General features: G+C 32.0%; 2 protein-coding genes across 2 annotated transcripts; one reads left to right on the top strand and one right to left on the bottom strand.

Annotated features, from left to right (window-relative positions):
• The first annotated feature begins 1515 nt into the window (after positions 1-1515).
• Positions 1516-6054, top strand: LOC111419483 (toll-like receptor 6). Its single transcript, XM_023052295.2, has one exon. The coding sequence runs from the start codon at positions 1631-1633 to the stop codon at positions 5555-5557; it is 3927 nt and encodes a 1308-aa protein (XP_022908063.2). The 5' UTR covers positions 1516-1630; the 3' UTR covers positions 5558-6054.
• A 4854-nt stretch (positions 6055-10908) lies between these two features.
• On the bottom strand, positions 10909-15441 carry LOC111419484 (toll-like receptor 6). Its single transcript, XM_023052296.2, has one exon. It carries the CDS (start codon positions 15302-15304, stop codon positions 11327-11329), a length of 3978 nt encoding a protein of 1325 aa, XP_022908064.2. The 5' UTR covers positions 15305-15441; the 3' UTR covers positions 10909-11326.
• Between the last annotated feature and the right edge of the window lie 3085 nt (positions 15442-18526).

Raw genomic sequence — 18526 nt, 5'->3', positions numbered from 1 at the left:
ATTTTTGAGAAAAAAAAAGGATAAAAACGCGAATTACAAAAAATAGCATAAAAAACACGTTTCATAAGACTTAAAGCACTCATTCATTAAAAAACTCGTGGCTTCGCCACTCGTTTTTCAATTTAAATTCGTGTACTTCAAACGTGTCTTCCGAAACTTGTTTTTTAATATACTATTTTGTAATTCGCGACGGTAATGAAAGCTATAACAGTACTCAAACGGGTGCTGTAATGAGACTCCTTACAGCATCCGATGCTGTAATGAGATTTTAGTAACATTTTATGGAACCAGTTCAAGTTGGTGACATTGGGTCATTAATTTTTCTAGTTGTCAATGTGACAATGTTTGTCTATGGATGTTTAAACACGTTCTTAGCATCGAATACAAGGTCCACAATGGTGAGGACATTGAACACTGAGCAATTTCTCTTATTTTGGGAGGTGTACATGAAACATTTTTGTCAGGTGAATAGATTTTGTGTTTTGACAGTTTCTAATTGTCAATTCAAATTTCTATTTTCAAGTGTTACGGTGTTACCAACTGCTACATACGTATTTCCTACTATTTTAAACGCGCCGTCAAGAGTAGCAATTTTTAACGAAATAGCGCCTTGTCTTGCTCTTCCTCCATAATTGGTAACTACTCACTTCAATCAAAATTCAAAGGACCTACTAAATGACAATACAATAAAATCAGACTTGATTTCCACTGCATCAAATTATGGCTTCCTTAGCACATCAATAAAAACATTGGAAACAGCAGGGTTTTTGCTTTCTACACAGGTTGAAGTAGTGACTTAATTAATGGCATAAACAGTAACGAAAAAAATGACTATTTTGAAAGAAATTTCGACATGTTTCAGTAAATGATCCACAGAAATAACCTCAGTGAAGCACTAGGATTGAAATTTACACCTATAATTTCAGTGGAAGTGGAACGAAGTTTCCTTTTTGATAATTTAAGTGAGATGTTTGTCATTTAAGCTAAATTTGTTTCTATTTTATTTTCTATACCATTCTTAGTCTTTCTTCTATTTGTCTTTTGTATTTTCTTGAATATTTTCTATTTCTTTTAGTTTTTATAAGTCGAACTAATAAATATTTCGTGTATAGAAATAGATATCATTTTTCATTTACTTTTTTTAACCTCACCTACAGATTTAAAAGAGATCCATATTTTAATATTTAATTCCCATTTTTTATATAGCATATTTTCATACTTAAACAGCATATTTTGATTTTTATAGAACATTTTTGGAGCATATTTTTAGTTGCCCTAATGATAGCTAACCTGGAACAGATTATGGATCATTATTTCCAATAAAAAACTCAATCCCAAAAAAGCATATTTTATTTAACTACATCAAACAAATCATTTTCGTTTCAGTAGGAATTTGGCTGATAATAACACAAAGTAGGGGAATTCAAGTAGGCGGTGCTTTCACCCCCACCAACATCGAAAAACAGCTGAAGAGCAACAGCTTACCGCGATTCAGACGATTCAGTTGCGCTCGAACGTTAGCGAGTTTCGGTTCTTATTCTTAAAAGCTCCGCAGAACTCGATCTCGTGCCCGACGTTAAACGCGATGTTGGTATTAATTTTATAACACCAAAAATAAACTTCGAAAAAAATGATCCGGTTATTATTTTTAATTAATTTACTAATCGTAATTGTGAGTGGCCGAGTGATTATTTCTCATAATGATTACGTCCCGAAAGGTTGTGAATGGGAAATGATGAAGATTTTCGAAGACGACTCATTAGAAGAGCCGGTTTTGACGTGTCAAATAAGAACTATAAGCGGCGTGGATTCATTAATGAACGATATGAGTCCGTTTCAAACGGATCTCGTTGAAAATTTAAAATTGGAGTGCAGTGACGTATTATTTTTTGAGAGTACTTTAGAATCGAAACGTGAAAAGCCGTTTTTGAGTCATTTGAAACGCCTGAAAGAATTGCGAATTGAATATTGCAAAATCCGAAACGTCCCCCCGGCTATTTTATCGTCGATGCATCATTTGCGAAGTTTGTCTTTGAGATCGCACAACTCCGATTGGTCCGTGATGACTTTGGAACTTCACAGAGAAAGTTTTTTGGGAATGAGTCAATTGAGGAGCTTGGATTTGGGGGATAATAATATTTGGACGACTCCTCAACATTTATTTTGTCCGTTATATAGTCTCGAACGTTTAAATTTAACTAAAAATAAACTTCAGGATATCATTTCCTTGGGGTTTAATGAAATCAATGAGATGACGCATTCGAGAAGTTGCGGAAATAGCTTGGATATTTTGGATTTATCTGATAACGACATTATTTCGATCCCGGATAATTCATTTACGAATTTGAAATCTTTGAGAACTTTGAGTTTGCAAGATAACGCGATTTCATCAATTGGAGATAGAGCTTTCTCAAATTTGAGAAATTTGCAAACGCTTAATATGTCGAGTAACTCAATTGTTGCGTTACCTCCGGAGCTTTTTCATTCCTCGCGAAGTTTGAATCATCTTTATCTCCAAAATAATTCGTTGAGTGTGTTGGCGCCGGGGATTTTGGAAGGTTTGGATCAACTGCAAGTTGTCGATTTGAGTCATAATGAGTTGTCGAGTAGATGGATTAACCGAGACGCTTTTAAAGGATTAGTTAGGTTAGTTGAGTTAAATCTTGGCTATAATAGTTTAAATAAAATCGATGGAAACGTTTTTAGAGATTTATTTAGTCTCCAAATTTTAAATTTGGAACGAAATCAAATCGAAACTATCGTTGAAGGAGCTTTTGGGCAATTAAGTAATTTGCACGCTTTGATTTTGTCGCATAATCGACTCCAAACGATTGAAAGTTTCCATTTAAATGGGATGTACGCTTTGAATCAATTAATATTAGATTTTAATTATATAAAAATCATTGATGATCAAAGTTTCGAGAACATAACGAATCTTCAAGATTTGGGATTAAACGGAAATCAACTCGATTCGGTTCCGGGTGGGATTAAAAAGTTGCGGTACTTGAAGTCATTGGATTTGGGGAAAAACTTGATAAGGACTGTAAACAACTCATCGTTTGAAGGTTTAGATCAAGTTTACGGATTAAGATTGGTCGATAACCGCATTTCGAACATCTCGAGGGACGCATTTTCAACTTTACCAGCGTTAAAAGTGTTAAATTTGGCGTCGAACAGAATTAAACATGTTGAACAGAGTGCGTTTTCGAGTAATTCCGGGTTAAAAGCCATTTTATTGGACAACAATCAACTCACGGATATTAGTGGTGTTTTTACAAACTTGGAAAGTTTAATTTGGTTAAACGTTTCGGCTAATAACTTGAACATTTTCGATTTCGGTCATCTTCCGTTGAATTTGCAAGGTTTGGATTTAAGAAATAATCAAATAACCGAACTTAACGATCGATTCGATGTGGTTAATTCGAGTAATATTAAGTTTTTCGATGTTAGTTTTAATTATTTAAGTGAAATTTATCAGCACTCGGTTCCTGCGAAAATCGAAGAGTTCTTTTTGAATAATAACAGAATTAAATCGATCGAACCTAATTCGTTTTTGAATAAACAAAATCTAAAAAAAGTTGTTTTAAGTTATAATGAAATCAAAAACTTGGATATTTCCTCGTTAAATTTGGGGGGTTTTAATGAAAATGATGATTTGCCCCAATTTTATTTAGGAAATAACCCGTTTTATTGCGATTGTAACATGGAGTGGTTGTTGAGGATCAATCATTTAAGCAGTAATTTAAGGCAATATCCCCAAATTTTAGATTTAGACTCTGTTAATTGTGATTTAGTTCATAGCAGGGGATCGCCTCCCCAAAAACTTTTAGATTTAAAACCTTCCCAATTTTTGTGCGAATACAAAACGCATTGTTTCGCTTTGTGTCATTGTTGCGATTTCGACGCTTGCGATTGTGAAATGACTTGCCCCGATAATTGCACGTGCTTCCACGATTTAACCTGGTCCTCAAACGTGGTTGATTGCAGCAACGCCGGGTACAGAAACGTCCCCGAAAAAATCCCAATGGACGCCACAGAAATTTACCTCGACGGAAACGATTTAGGAGAATTAGGGAGCCACGTTTTCATCGGAAAGAAAAAATTAGAAGTTTTATTCTTAAACAACAGCAACATCTTAAACATCCACAACCGAACTTTCAACGGAGTTAAATCGTTAAAAATCCTCCACATGGAGAACAACCATTTAGAAGAATTGAGAGGTTTCGAATTCGACCAATTACAAAAATTAAACGAATTATATTTAGATCATAACAAAATCTCTTTCGTTGGAAATCAAACTTTTAACGCAATGAAAGAATTGGGAGTTTTAAAACTCGACGATAACGAAATCGTTAACTTCAACAACCCCTTCGATAAATTAAAAGAAACCGAAACACAACCCAAAATTACTTTAGATGGAAATAAATGGAGTTGCGAATGCGAGAATTTACTCAAATTAGAATCGTGGTTAAAAGAAAACATAGAAACGAATCCCGATAAATTACTTTGTCAAAATCGAAAAGAAACCGTCGCCGAAATTTTGCGCAAATGTGATAATGAAATTAACGCCGTGGCGACTGTAATGCAAAAGAAAATTTTAACCAACAACATCTTATTGGGGGGAAATTACATTCCTTTATTAGCGGCGAGTTTGGTTACTTTAATAATTTTATTTTTAATTTTTTCGATTATATTCGCTTTCCGCCAAGATTTCAAACTTTGGATTCATACAAAATACGGTTTAAGAATTTTCAAAAAATCTACGGGGGAAATCGAAAACTTTGAAGAAAACGATCGCCTTTATGATTGCTACATGGTTTACAGCTACAAAGATGAAGATTTAGCTAACAGAATCATAGGTCCCGATTTAGAAGCTCACGGTTATACACTTTGCCTTCATTATCGCGACCTTCATCTCGTCGGAGGCGCTTCTTATCTTGTCGATGCGATGGTTGGAGCCTCTGACGCATCAAAAAGAGTCATCTTTGTCGTTTCACCCAGTTTATTATCCAACGAATGGCAAAGACCCGAATTTCGTGCAGCCCTCCAAACGGCGATAACAACTCGTTTCAGATATAAATTAATTTGTGTTTTATATGGTGAACCATTAGAACCCATGGATCCCGAATTACGAGCTTTATTAAGAGCTTGTTCGGTTACAAGATGGGGTGAGAGAAGGTTTTGGGAAAAATTGAGGTATTTTATGCCCGATTTAGTTAAGAATAATCGATTAATCAAGAACACCGTCGATTTGAGAAATAAAATAACCTCCCGATACACTTCGCCCCCCACTGGAATTCCAGAAAATTGGAAATACACTACAATAACATCAACCCCCACTCAAAGTACTTACGTTTCGGGGGAATCCTCTAGGAGTACTGAAGATGAAGGTGCATCTTCTACGAGTTCTTCGCAACATTCCGGGTGTTCAGAGGGAAATTCTCAATTAAATCATGGTTACATTTCAATTGATGGTAGACCAAGTGGTCATGTTTATTCGACGATTCCGGAATCGCAACAACAACCACAAGCGAAAACAAAAACTTATTTTGTTTAAAAAATCTCAATTTGGACTGAATGTAAAGGTGTAAAAGTCATGTTTTTTGAAAAGAAATAAAAGGCTGTTACTTAATTTTTTATACCACTTGTATAGATAAGAATCTTGTAAATAAGCGTGATGATTTTTCAAAATGTCAATTCGTATCAAATACGTAATTAACTTTAGAAAAAAAATACTTTATAATAAATTTTTTTCAATTTATTGAGTGTCAAAAAAATTTATAAAAAATTCGATTTTGCTTGAAAAAATGATAGTCACTAGGTTTTAAGTAAACGAAACTATGTACATAATTCGATCAATAAATTCCTATTTCTTCATTGAAATCGCACTTAATGAATAAATGATGATATGTAAATTGTGTTTATATTTATAATAGGTGATAAGGCGGAAATATTTAAGACTGTTGTTGAATATAATTATTGTAAATACGTGCTCGACTTTTTTCGATGATTACTTATCGGTGATTTAAAAATAAAATTTTCTTTTTACTAAAACGTAGTTTTATTTTTCATTATTTATCACAAAGGAAATAAAAGATAAAATACATTTGTGGTAAGTTATATTTAATTATCAACTTATTCATTTCTTTCTTAATTCTTATATACCCACCAAGTTCTCTTCACAAAATAGCTAATAAGTTATAGATATCGAGAAAAGTACGAAAATATGAAAATTTGATGAATTTCGTTATTTTACTAGTTGTTAATACTGGAGAAATGGAGCATATTTCAAAAAAATTTTTATAACAAAAGTTGTAGCAAATTTTATTCTTAATAATATTGTTCTATTTCACTTTTGTTGTCAAATACATAGATATTGAGAAAAGTATGAAAATTTAATAAATTTCGTTGTTTTATAAATTGTTAATTGCAACATCCGGGATCCAGAGCATATCACAAAAAACTTTTAGAGGAAAAGTTATATGTAGCAAATTTTATTCCTAATAATATTGCTCTTTGGCACTTTTGCTCTCAGGTGCATTGCTATCGAGAAAATTACAATTTGAAAATTTGATGAATTCGCTATTTTACTAGTTGTTAATGGTATAGTAACACTTAGGAAACGACGCATATTACAAAAATACTTTTAGAACAAAAGTTGTAGCAAATTTTATCCTTAACAATATTTTTCTCTTGCACTTTTGCTATCAGATGCATAGATATCGAGAAAAGTACGAAAATATAAAAATTTGATAAATGTCTTTATTTTACCAGTTAATGATAACACTTGGGAAACGGAGCATATTACAAATACACTTTTACAACATAAGTTGTAACAAATTTCATTCTTAACAATATTGCTCTCTTGCACTTTTGCTATCAGATGCATAGATATCGAGAAAAGTACGAAAATATGAAAATTTGATGATTTTCGTTGTTTTATAAATTGTTAATGGTATCACCCAGGATTCAAAGCATATCACAAAAAAGCTTTTAGAGTAAAAGTTATAGCAAATCTTATTGCTAACAATATTGCTCTCTTGTACTTTTACTACCAGGTGCACAGATATCGAGAAAAGTACAAAAATATGAAAATTTCATGAATTTCGTTGCTTTATAAATTGTTAATGGGAACACTCGGGATTCAGTGCATATCATAAAAAAACGTTTAGAGTAAAAGTTGTAACCAATTTTATTCCTAACAATATAGCTCTTTTGCACATTTGCTGTCAGGCGCATAGATTTCGAGAAAAATACGAAAATATAAAAATTTGATGAATTCCTTATTTTACCAGTTAATGGTAACACTTGGGAAACGGAGTATATTACAAATAAACTTTTATAACAAAAGTTGCAGCTAATTTCATTCTTAACAATATTGCTCTCTTGCACTTTTGCCATCAGATACATAGATATCGAGAAAAGTATCAAAATATGAAAATTTGATGATTTTCGTTGTTTTATAAAATGATAATGGTACCACCCAGGATTCAGAGCATATCACAAAAAAACTATTAAAGCAAAAGTTGTAGCAAATTTTATTCCTAACAATATTGCTCTCTTGTATTTTTGCTATCAGATGCATAGATATCGAAAAAAGTACAAAAATATAAAAATTTGTTGAATTTCGTTGTTTTATAAATTCTTAATGATAACATTCGGGATTCAGTGCATATCACAAAAAAAGTTTTAGAGCAAAAGTTATAGCAAATTTTATTTGTAACAATATTGCTCTTTTGCATATTTGCTATCAGATGCATAGATATCGAGCAAAGTACAAAAATATGAAAATTTGATGAATTTCGTTGTTTTATAAATTGGTAATGGTAACACTCGGGATTCAGTGCATATCACAAAAAAACGTTTAGAGTAAAAGTTGTAACAAATTTTATTCCTAACAATATTGTTCTTTTGCACTTTTACTATCACGCGCATAGATTTCGAGAAATATACGAAAATATAAAAATTTGATGAATGTCTTTATTTTACCAGTTAATGGTAACACTTGTGAAACGGAGCATATTACAAATAAACTTTTACAACAAAAGTTGCAACTAATTTCATTCTTAATAATATTGCTCTTTTGCATATTTGCTATCAGATGCATAGATATCGTGAAAACAACAAAAATATGAAAATTTGATGAATTTCGTTGTTTTATAAATTGTTAATGGTAACATTCCAGATTTAGTGCATATCACAAAAAACGTTTAGAGTAAAAGTTGTAACAAATTTTATTCCTAACAATATTGCTATTTTGCACTTTTACTGTCAGGCGCATAGATTTTGAGAAAAATACGAAAATATAAAAATTTGATGAATGTCTTTAGTTTACCAGTTAATGGTAACACTTGGGAAACGGAGCATATTACAAATAAACTTTTACAACAAAAGTTGTAGCAAACTTCGTTATTAACAATATTGCTCTCTTGCACTTTTGTTATCAGATGTATAGATATCGAGCAAAATTCGAAAATATAAAAATTTGATGAATGTCTTTATTTTACCAGTTAATGGTAACACTTGGAAAACGGAGCATATTACAAATAAACTTTTACAACAAAAGTTATAGCTAATTTCATTCTTAACGATATTGCTCTCTTGCACTTTTGCTATCAGATGCATAGATTTCGAGCAAAATACGAAAATATAAAAATTTGATGAACGTCTTTATTTTACCCGTTAATGGTAACACTTGGCGAGCGGAGCATATTACAAATAAACTTTTACAACAAAAGTTGTAGCAAACTTCGTTATTAACAATATTGCTCTCTTGCACTTTTGCTATCAGATGCATAGATATCGAGAAAAATACGAAAATATAAAAATGTGATGAATGTCTTTATTTTACCAGTTAATGGTAACACTTGGGAAACGGAGCATATTACAAATAAACTTTTACAACAAAAGTTGCAGCTAATTTCATTCTTAACAATATTGCTCTCTTGCACTTTTGCTATCAGATGCATATATTTCGAGCAAAATACGAACATATAAAAATTTGATGAATGTCTTTATTTTACCAGTTAATGGTAACATTTGGGAAACGAAGCATATTACAACTAAACTTTTACAACAAAAGATGTAGCAAATTTTATTCTTAACAATATCGCTCTCTTGCATTTTTGCTATCAGATGCATAGATATCGAGAAAAGTACAAATATATGAAAATTTGATAAATTTCGTTATTTTATAAATTGTCAATGGTAACATCCGGGATTCAGAGCATATCACAAGAAAGCTTATAGAGTAAAAGTTGTAGCAAATTTTATTCTTAACAATATTGCTCGCTTGCACTTTTGCTCCCAGGCGTATAAATATCAAGAAAAGTACGAAAATATGAAAATTTGATGATATTCGTTGTTTTATAAACTGCTAATGGTAACACCAGGGATTCAGAGCATATCACAAAAAAGCTTTTAGAGTAAAAGTTGTAACAAATTTTATTCCTAACAATATTGCTATTTTGTACTTTTACTGTCAGGCGCATAGATTTCGAGAAAAATACGAAAATATAAAAATTTGATAAGTGTCTTTATTTTACCAGTTAATGGTAACATTTGGGAAACGGAGCATATTACAAACAAACTTTTACAACAAAAGTTGCAGCTAATTTCATTCTTAACAATATTGCTCTCTTGCACTTTTGCTATCAGATGCATAGATTTCGAGCAAAATACGAAAATATAAAAATTTGATGAATGTCTTTATTTTATCAGTTAATGGTAACACTTGGGAAACGGAGCATATTACAAATAAACTTTTATAACAGAAGTTGTAGCAAATTTTATTCTTAACAATATTGCTCTCTTGCACTTTTGCTATCAGATGCATAGATATCGAGAAAAGTACGAAAATATGAAAATTTGATGATTTTCGTTGTTTTATAAATTGTTAATGGTAACACCCGGGATTCAGAGCATATCACAAAATAACGTTTAGAGGAAAAGTTGGAACAAATTTTATTCCTAACAATATTGCTCTTTTGCACTTTCTGTCAGGCGCATAAATTTCGAGAAAAAAACGAGAATATAAAAATTTTACACCCAAGAAAAACAAATTAACACCCCGGAAACGGAGCATATTAAAAAAAAACTTTTAAAGCAAATGTAGATAATTTTATTCTGAATAATATTGTTCTCTTTCACTTTTGCTCTCAGATGCGTCAATATCGAGAAAAATACGCAAATATGAAAATTTAATGAAACCGAGTATATTACAAAAAAAACTTTTTTAACAACAATTATTACAAATTTAATTCTTAACAAGTTTGTTCTCGTCCACTTTTGCTTTTAGATGCGTCAATATCAAGAAAAATACAAAAATTTGTTAAGTGTTATAGTATTAAATATTTCATTGAAAAAAAAGGAGAAATTATTAAATAAAAAATTTTTTAACTTTAAGCTATAAATTATTTTCAAGTATCCTTGAATTTAGTAAAAAAAATAACCCTCCACAAACCCCCTGCGGTTTGAGTTTTTAAGGTGGTCTAAACCTTAAAAACTAACCAACTCAGGTAGCAAATTGCGTTTTTCCTGGGAGTTTCTGACGCATTCTTCGACATTTTCGAAGAGACGCCAACATTTAGGGTGGTTTCTCAAACGTAACTCCCTCAATAGGGGTTAAATTCGTTCTACCCCCAGGAATTTGTCGGTTCCGTGTCTAATAAAAGGAAGTCCAAACCAACAAAACGTTCATGGTATAACGAACTTCACAAAACTTTAAAGTTATAATAGGAGACGAGTCTGTTTCTCCCTCTTCTCGTTCCCGGATATATTTAGATCTTAGAGTCATCATCATGAGGAGGTTTGTTTTTAAAGGGGAGAGTATTATTAGGTTTGGGTTAAATATTTTTGGTTAGGTGGCAATTAAAGTGTCTTCATGGAAATCGAAATAAAAGTCGTAAGAATTTTTAATTTCATCAAAAAAAAAAGGTTTTTTAATTGCGTATTTACAACTTTGATCAACAACAGTCTTAAATATTTTCGGCTTAAATCTATATAAATATAAATACATTTTTTTTTACATAAGTGATAATTATTTTATTTTTTTTAAGTGCGTTTAGGAATGAGTCGATTATGTACAATTTTTTTACTTAAAATCTAATGACTATCATTTCAAGCAAACGAAACCATAATTTATTTTATTTCCTTAAAATTAATTACGTATTTTTATACGAATTGACATTGGGAAAATGTATTTACAAGTACTTTATATAAGTCGTATAAAAAATTAAGTAATTAAGTAACAGCCTTCACATTTTTTTTTTCAGTTCATATTCAAAGATGATTTCCTCCTCTTTTTTTTAGTTATTAAGTGTTTGATTTAAACGAAATAAGTTCTTGTTTGAGTTTGTTGTGGTTGTTGCGATTCGGGGATTGTGGAATAAACGTGACCATTTGGTGCGGAAGATGGGAATTCTAATGAATATTGGGGGGGTCTCCCATCGATGGACATATAACTGTGGGAATTAATTTCGGAGCCGTAATGCTGAGAAGAATTTGTCGATGAAACACCTTCATCTTCAGTACTTCTCGAGGACTCGCCCGATACGTAAGTACTTTGAGTGGGGGTTATTGTGCTATATTTCCAACTTTCCGGAACGGCAGTTGGGGGTGAAGTGTATCTAGAAGAAATTTGATTTCTTAAATCAATACTATTTTTTTTAAACCTCCTATCGAGACGGTTATTTCTCGCAAAATCCGGCATAAAATATCGTAATTTTTCCCAAAATCTTCTCTCGCCCCATCTCGTTACTGAACACGCTCTTAATAATGCCCGTAATTCGGGATCCATGGGTTCTAACGGTTCACCATATAAAATACAAATTAATTTGTATCGAAAACGAGTTGTTATCGCTGTTTGGAGAGCTGCACGAAATTCGGGTCTTTGCCATTCGTTGGAAAGTAAACTTGGCGAAACGACGAAGATTACACGTTTTGAAGCGTCAGCGGCCCCAACCATCGCATCGACAAGATAAGAAGCACCTCCGACGAGATGAAGGTCGCGATAATGAAGGCAAAGTGTATAACCGTGAGCTTCTAAATCGGGGCCTATGATTCTGTTAGCTAACTCTTCATCTTTGTAGCTGTAAACCATGTAGCAATCATAAAGGCGATCGTTTTCTTCAAAGTTTTCGACCTCCCCCGAAGATTTTTTGAAAATTCTTAAGCCGTATTTCGAATGAATCCAAAGTTTAAAATCTTGGCGGAAAGCGAAAATAATTGAAAAGATTAGAAATAAAATTATTAAAGTAACCAAACTTGCCGCTAATAAAGGAATGTAATTTCCCCCCAATAAGATGTTGTTGGTTAAAATTTTCTTTTGCATAACAGTCGCCACAGCGTTAACATCATTATCGCATTTGTGCATAACTTCGGCGACCGTTTCCTTACGATTTTGGCAAAGATGTTTATCGGGATTCGTTTCGACGTTTTCTTTTAACCACGATTCTAATTTGAGTAAATTCTCGCATTCGCAACTCCATTTATTCCCATCCAAAGTGATTTTGGGTTTTGCTTCGGTTTCTTTTAATTTATCGAACGGGTTGTTGAAGTTAACGATTTCGTTATCGTCGAGTTTTAAAATTTCCAATTCTTTCATTGCGTTAAAAGTTTGATTTCCAACGAAAGAAATTTTGTTATGATCTAAATATAATTCGTTTAATTTTTGTAATTGGTCGAATTCGAAACCTCTCAATTCTTCTAAATGGTTGTTCTCCATGTGGAGGATTTTTAACGATTTAACTCCGTTGAAAGTTCGATTATGGATGTTTAAGATGTTGCTGTTGTTTAAGAATAAAACTTCTAATTTTTTCTTTCCGATGAAAACGTGGCTCCCTAATTCTCCTAAATCGTTTCCGTCGAGGTAAATTTCTGTGGCGTCCATTGGGATTTTTTCGGGGACGTTTCTGTACCCGGCGTTGCTGCAATCAACCACGTTTGAGGACCAAGTTAAATCGTGGAAGCACGTGCAATTATCGGGGCAAGTCATTTCACAATCGCAAGCGTCGAAATCGCAACAATGACACAAAGCGAAACAATGCGTTTTGTATTCGCACAAAAATTGGGAAGGTTTTAAATATAAAAGTTTTTGAGGAGGCGATCCCCTGCTATGAACTAAATCACAATTAACAGAGTCTAAATCTAAAATTTGGGGGTATTGCCTTAAATTACTGCTTAAATGATTGATCCTCAACAACCACTCCATGTTACAATCGCAATAAAACGGGTTATTTCCTAAATAAAATTGGGGCAAATCATCATTTTCATTAAAACCCCCCAAATTTAACGAGGAAATATCCAAGTTTTTGATTTCATTATAACTTAAAACAACTTTTTTTAGATTTTGTTTATTCAAAAACGAATTAGGTTCAATCGATTTAATTCTGTTATTATTCAAAAAGAACTCTTCGATTTTCGCAGGAACCGAGTGCTGATTAATTTCACTTAAATAATTAAAACTAACATCGAAAAACTTAATATTACTCGAATTAACCACATCGAATCGATCGTTAAGTTCGGTTATTTGATTATTTCTTAAATCCAAACCTTGCAAATTCAACGGAAGATGACCGAAATCGAAAATGTTCAAGTTATTAGCCGAAACGTTTAACCAAATTAAACTTTCCAAGTTTGTAAAAACACCACTAATATCCGTGAGTTGATTATTGTCCAATAAAATAGCTTTTAACCCCGAATTACTCGAAAACGCACTTTGTTCAACATGTTTAATTCTGTTCGACGCCAAATTTAAAACTTTTAGCGATGGCAAAGTTGAAAAAGCATCCCTCGAGATGTTCGAAATGTGGTTATCGACCAATCTTAATCCGTAAACTTGATCTAAACCTTCAAACGATGAGTTGTTTACACTTCTTATCAAGTTTTTCCCCAAATCCAATGACTTCAAGTACCGTAACTTTTTAATCCCATCCGGAACCGAATCGAGTTGATTTCCGTTTAATCCCAAATCTTGAAGATTCGTTATATTCTCGAAACTTTGATCATCAATGATTTTTATATAATTAAAATCTAATATTAATTGATTCAAAGCGTACATCCCATTTAAATGGAACGCTTCAATCGTTTGGAGTCGATTATGCGACAAAATCAAAGCGTGCAAATTACTTAATTGCCCAAAAGCTCCTTCAACGATAGTTTCGATTTGATTTCGTTCCAAATTTAAAATTTGGAGACTAAATAAATCTCTAAAAACGTTTCCATCGATTTTATTTAAACTATTATAGCCAAGATTTAACTCAACTAACCTAACTAATCCTTTAAAAGCGTCTCGGTTAATCCATCTACTCGACAACTCGTTATGACTCAAATCGACAACTTGCAGTTGATCCAAACCTTCCAAAATCCCCGGAGCCAACACACTCAACGAATTATTTTGGAGATAAAGATGATTCAAACTTCTCGAGGAATGAAAAAGCTCCGGAGGTAACGCAACTATTGAGTTACTCGACATATTTATCGTTTGCAAATTCTTCAAATTTGAGAAAGCTCTATCTCCAAGCGAAGAAATCGCGTTATTTTGTAAACTCAAAGTTCTCAAAGACTTCAAATTCGCAAAAGAATGATCAGGGATCGAAATAATATCGTTGTCAGATAAATCCAAAATATCCAAGCTATTTCCGCAACTTCTCGAATGCGTCATCTCATCGATTTCATTAAACCCCAAAGAGATGACATCTTGAAGTTTATTTTTGGTTAAATTTAAACGTTCGAGACTATATAACGGACAAAATAAATGTTGAGGAGTCGTCCAAATATTATTATCCCCCAAATCCAAACTCCTCAATTGACTCATTCCCAAAAAACTTTCTCTGTGAAGTTCCAAAGTCATCACGGACCAATCGGAGTTGTGCGATCTCAAAGACAAACTTCGCAAATGATGCATCGACGATAAAATAGCCGGTGGGACGTTTCGGATTTTGCAATATTCAATTCGCAACTCTTTCAGGCGTTTCAAATGACTCAAAAACGGCTTCTCACGTTTCGACTCTAAAGTACTCTCGAAGAAAAACACATCACTGCACTCCAGTTTTAAATTTTCAACGAGGTCCGCAAGTAACGGACTCATGTTCGCCATCAACGAATCAACGCCGTTTATAGTTCTTATTTGACATGTTAAAACCGGTTCGGTTTGCACTTCTAATGAACCGTCGGGTTTCCTTTCAGTTTCCCAATCGCATCCTTTCGGAACATATTCGTTGTGGGATATCACACGAGAACTCACAAAAATTAAATTTAAAATTAAAACGTTTATGGCTATCCAAATCATTTCGTTGCGATACATCTTTTTATTATTATTATTTATTTTTTTGAAAGTTTTAAATTGTTTTAGTTAAGGAAGTACTTTAACATCGCGATTTCTTTCATTTACAAGTTTTCTGTCAAACTCAACCGATTCGAGTGAAGATTCGTGCGCAACTGGAGATCGTGGATCGTGGCAAGCTGTTGCTCCTCCGTTCAACTGTTTTTGGCGGTGGGGTGGGGGAAAAAGCTCTCTCCCACTACGATTCCCCCTCTACTAATTACTATAATCTAATTCTAATACATGTGGGTTCGTGAATAGTCATTTTTCGATACGATTTTTAATGCTAAATTTTATATTTCCTGAAAGAAGAAATAAATAATGATAATATTTATGAATGAACTTGTGCTTCATCATTATTTAGCGTAACTAATGTAATTGAAACAGAAAAGAATCAGAAATTCAAATAAAAAACATATTTGAAATATAACATTAATCTAGCATTTTCCATTCACAATACTCTAAATAAATTATTATCTAATTACCACCTCAAGTTACAACATAAATAATGAAAGTGGTGTTTATTTGATCAATTGTTTTAATTGCGACTGCATTTACATAGGACAAACAGGCCGAAAGTTAGAATATAGAATAACAAAATATAAAAATAAAAGTAATTCTAACATCTATAAACACAGAAACGAAACAGGTCACAATGTAGAATATAGTAATGTTAAACATCTACACAAATGTAGCGAAGGTTTTAAATTAGACCTTTGAAATTAATAAATATAAAAAGAAAAAATATACCCTCCTTAACGATCAAATAGGTCTTAATTTTACACCCTTATTTAAATATTTAAAAGATTTTTGAAACGGCGAAATGTTAAATTTAATTTATCCTTTATTCTCAAATCCGTTTTTAAAAACACATTTCATAACTTGTATTATTGTTTATTTATTTATTTAGTCCTACAAGTTTCATGTTTCATGTCAAGTGTTGTCTTTTTCGAGAAAATAATTTTAAATTGTTAGTTACACGTAAATTTTATCTCTACTGACCAAACAGATGTTTCCAATTTTAAATTAGTTTTATTCTTGACCGTAAGTTTTTTAAAAAGAAAAAAGTGATATATTTTATACGATTCAAATTTTTTATTTTTTGTTTTAATTTTGATTATTCTCATTTATACATGATTTTTTGTAATTCAATTATTTTGTAGATTCGGCTGCTGATGACCTAATGTAGTGTCGAAACCGGTACCGAGGAAATTTAAAATAAACGCGAGAAACTGAAGTTTAAAAAACATTATTGTTTTATTGTATCTTATTTTTAAAACATGTAATGATTGTTTGCTTTTTGCTTTGCGAATCATAGGAACATAGATATTGTGGAAAAACTAATGAACCAATAATTGTGGTAGAACGAAATGTTGACAACGTTCTATAGAAATCGCAAAATATGACTTGCGCAGAAAATAGGCAAGGATAAAAATGGTTGAAAATTTAATATTCTATAATATCGCTCTCATTTGTTTTTGCTCTACAAGACTTAGAAATATAGATATACTGGGGAAAAGCAGTAAGCCAATTTTGGCAGAACGGAATGCTGACAACTTTAAATACAAATTGCAAAATATAACTCGTACAGAAAATATGCATTGATAAAAGTTATGATAAATTTAATATTCTATAATATCGCTCTCTTTTGTTTTTCCTCTACAAGGCTTAGGAACCTAGATATTGTGGAAAATATAGTATGCCGATTCTGACAGAACGGGATGTTGATGATGTCTCATAGAAGTTTAAAAATACGACTCATACAGAAAACATGTAATGATAAAAGTTATGGGAAATTTAATATTCTAAAATATTGCTTTCTTTTCTTTTTGCTCTACGAACCTTAGGAACATAGATATTGTGAAAAAACTAATAAACCAATCTTGGTAGAACGAAATGTTGACAACATTCTATAGAATTCACAAAATTTAACTGGTACAGACAATATGCAAGGATGAAAACTGTCGAAAACTTAATATTCTATAATATCGTTCTCATTTGTTGTTGTTCTACAAGGCTTAGAAATATAGATACTTGGGAAAAGACAGTAAGCCGATTTTTCCAGAAGGAAATGTTGACAACATTCCATAGAAATTGCAAAATATAACTCGTACAAAAAGCATGCAATAATAAAAGTTGTGGTAAATTTAATATTCTATAATATCGCTCTCTTTTGTTTTTGCTCTATAAGGCTTAGAAATCTAGATATGGTGGAAAAACTAATTAGCCGATTTTGGCAGAACGGGATGTTGATAGCGTCCTATAGAAGTTGGAAAATATGTCTCGTACAGAAAACATGTAATGATAAAAGTTATGGGAAATTTAATATACTAAAATATTGCTTTCTTTTGTTTTTGCTCTGCGAACCTTGGGAACATAGATATTGTGGAAAAACTAATAAACCAATCTTGGTAGAACGAAATGTTGACAACGTTCTATAGAAATCGCAAAATATAACTCGCTCAGAAAATATGCAAGGATAAAAATTGTTAAAAATTTAATATTCTATAATATCGTTCTCATTTGTTGTTGCTCTACCGGGTGTAACAGGATCATGGTACACCCCCCGTATCACAAGTAATTTTTTTTCAATTCCGGTTTCGCGAAGTGACACTTACTTTAGATTTTTAAATGGAACACGCTGTATATATAAAAATACCAAATTACGTGATTTATGTGCAAATAAAGTTCATCAAAATGACGTTAATTAGAATAACACGGAACTCTCATGTCACACTTAAATGAAAAATTAAACATTAAATTCTAAAAAATATTGACGTTTGAAATGTCACTTATGTGGTACCATTGGATTCAGAAAATTATTCAGATTTCAAAAATGTAATAATATACAGGGTGTTCCATTTAAAAATCTAAAGTTAGTGTCACTTCTGGCGAAACCAGAATTGAAAAAAAAAATAATTGTATGTCAAAAAGTGTCTCTTATCATGTGTATAGGATGGTCCAAATTTGAATCAATTATCTTCAAAACTAAAGGACATACGGGGGGTGTACCATGATCCTGTTATACCCGGTATAAGGCTTAAAAATATAGATACTGGGAAAAAGGCAGTAACCCGATTTTGGCAAAAGAGAATGTTGACAACATTCCATAGAAATTGCAAAATATTACTCGTAAAAAAAACATGCATTGATAAAAGTTGTGACAAATTTAATATTCTATAATATCGCTCTGTTTTGTTTTTG

This window comes from Onthophagus taurus, chromosome 3 (assembly GCF_036711975.1).
Source record: "Onthophagus taurus isolate NC chromosome 3, IU_Otau_3.0, whole genome shotgun sequence".
NCBI lineage: Eukaryota > Metazoa > Arthropoda > Insecta > Coleoptera > Scarabaeidae > Onthophagus > Onthophagus taurus.
Note: the sequence above shows the minus strand (reverse complement) of the source record. Positions and strands in the feature narration are given on the sequence as shown.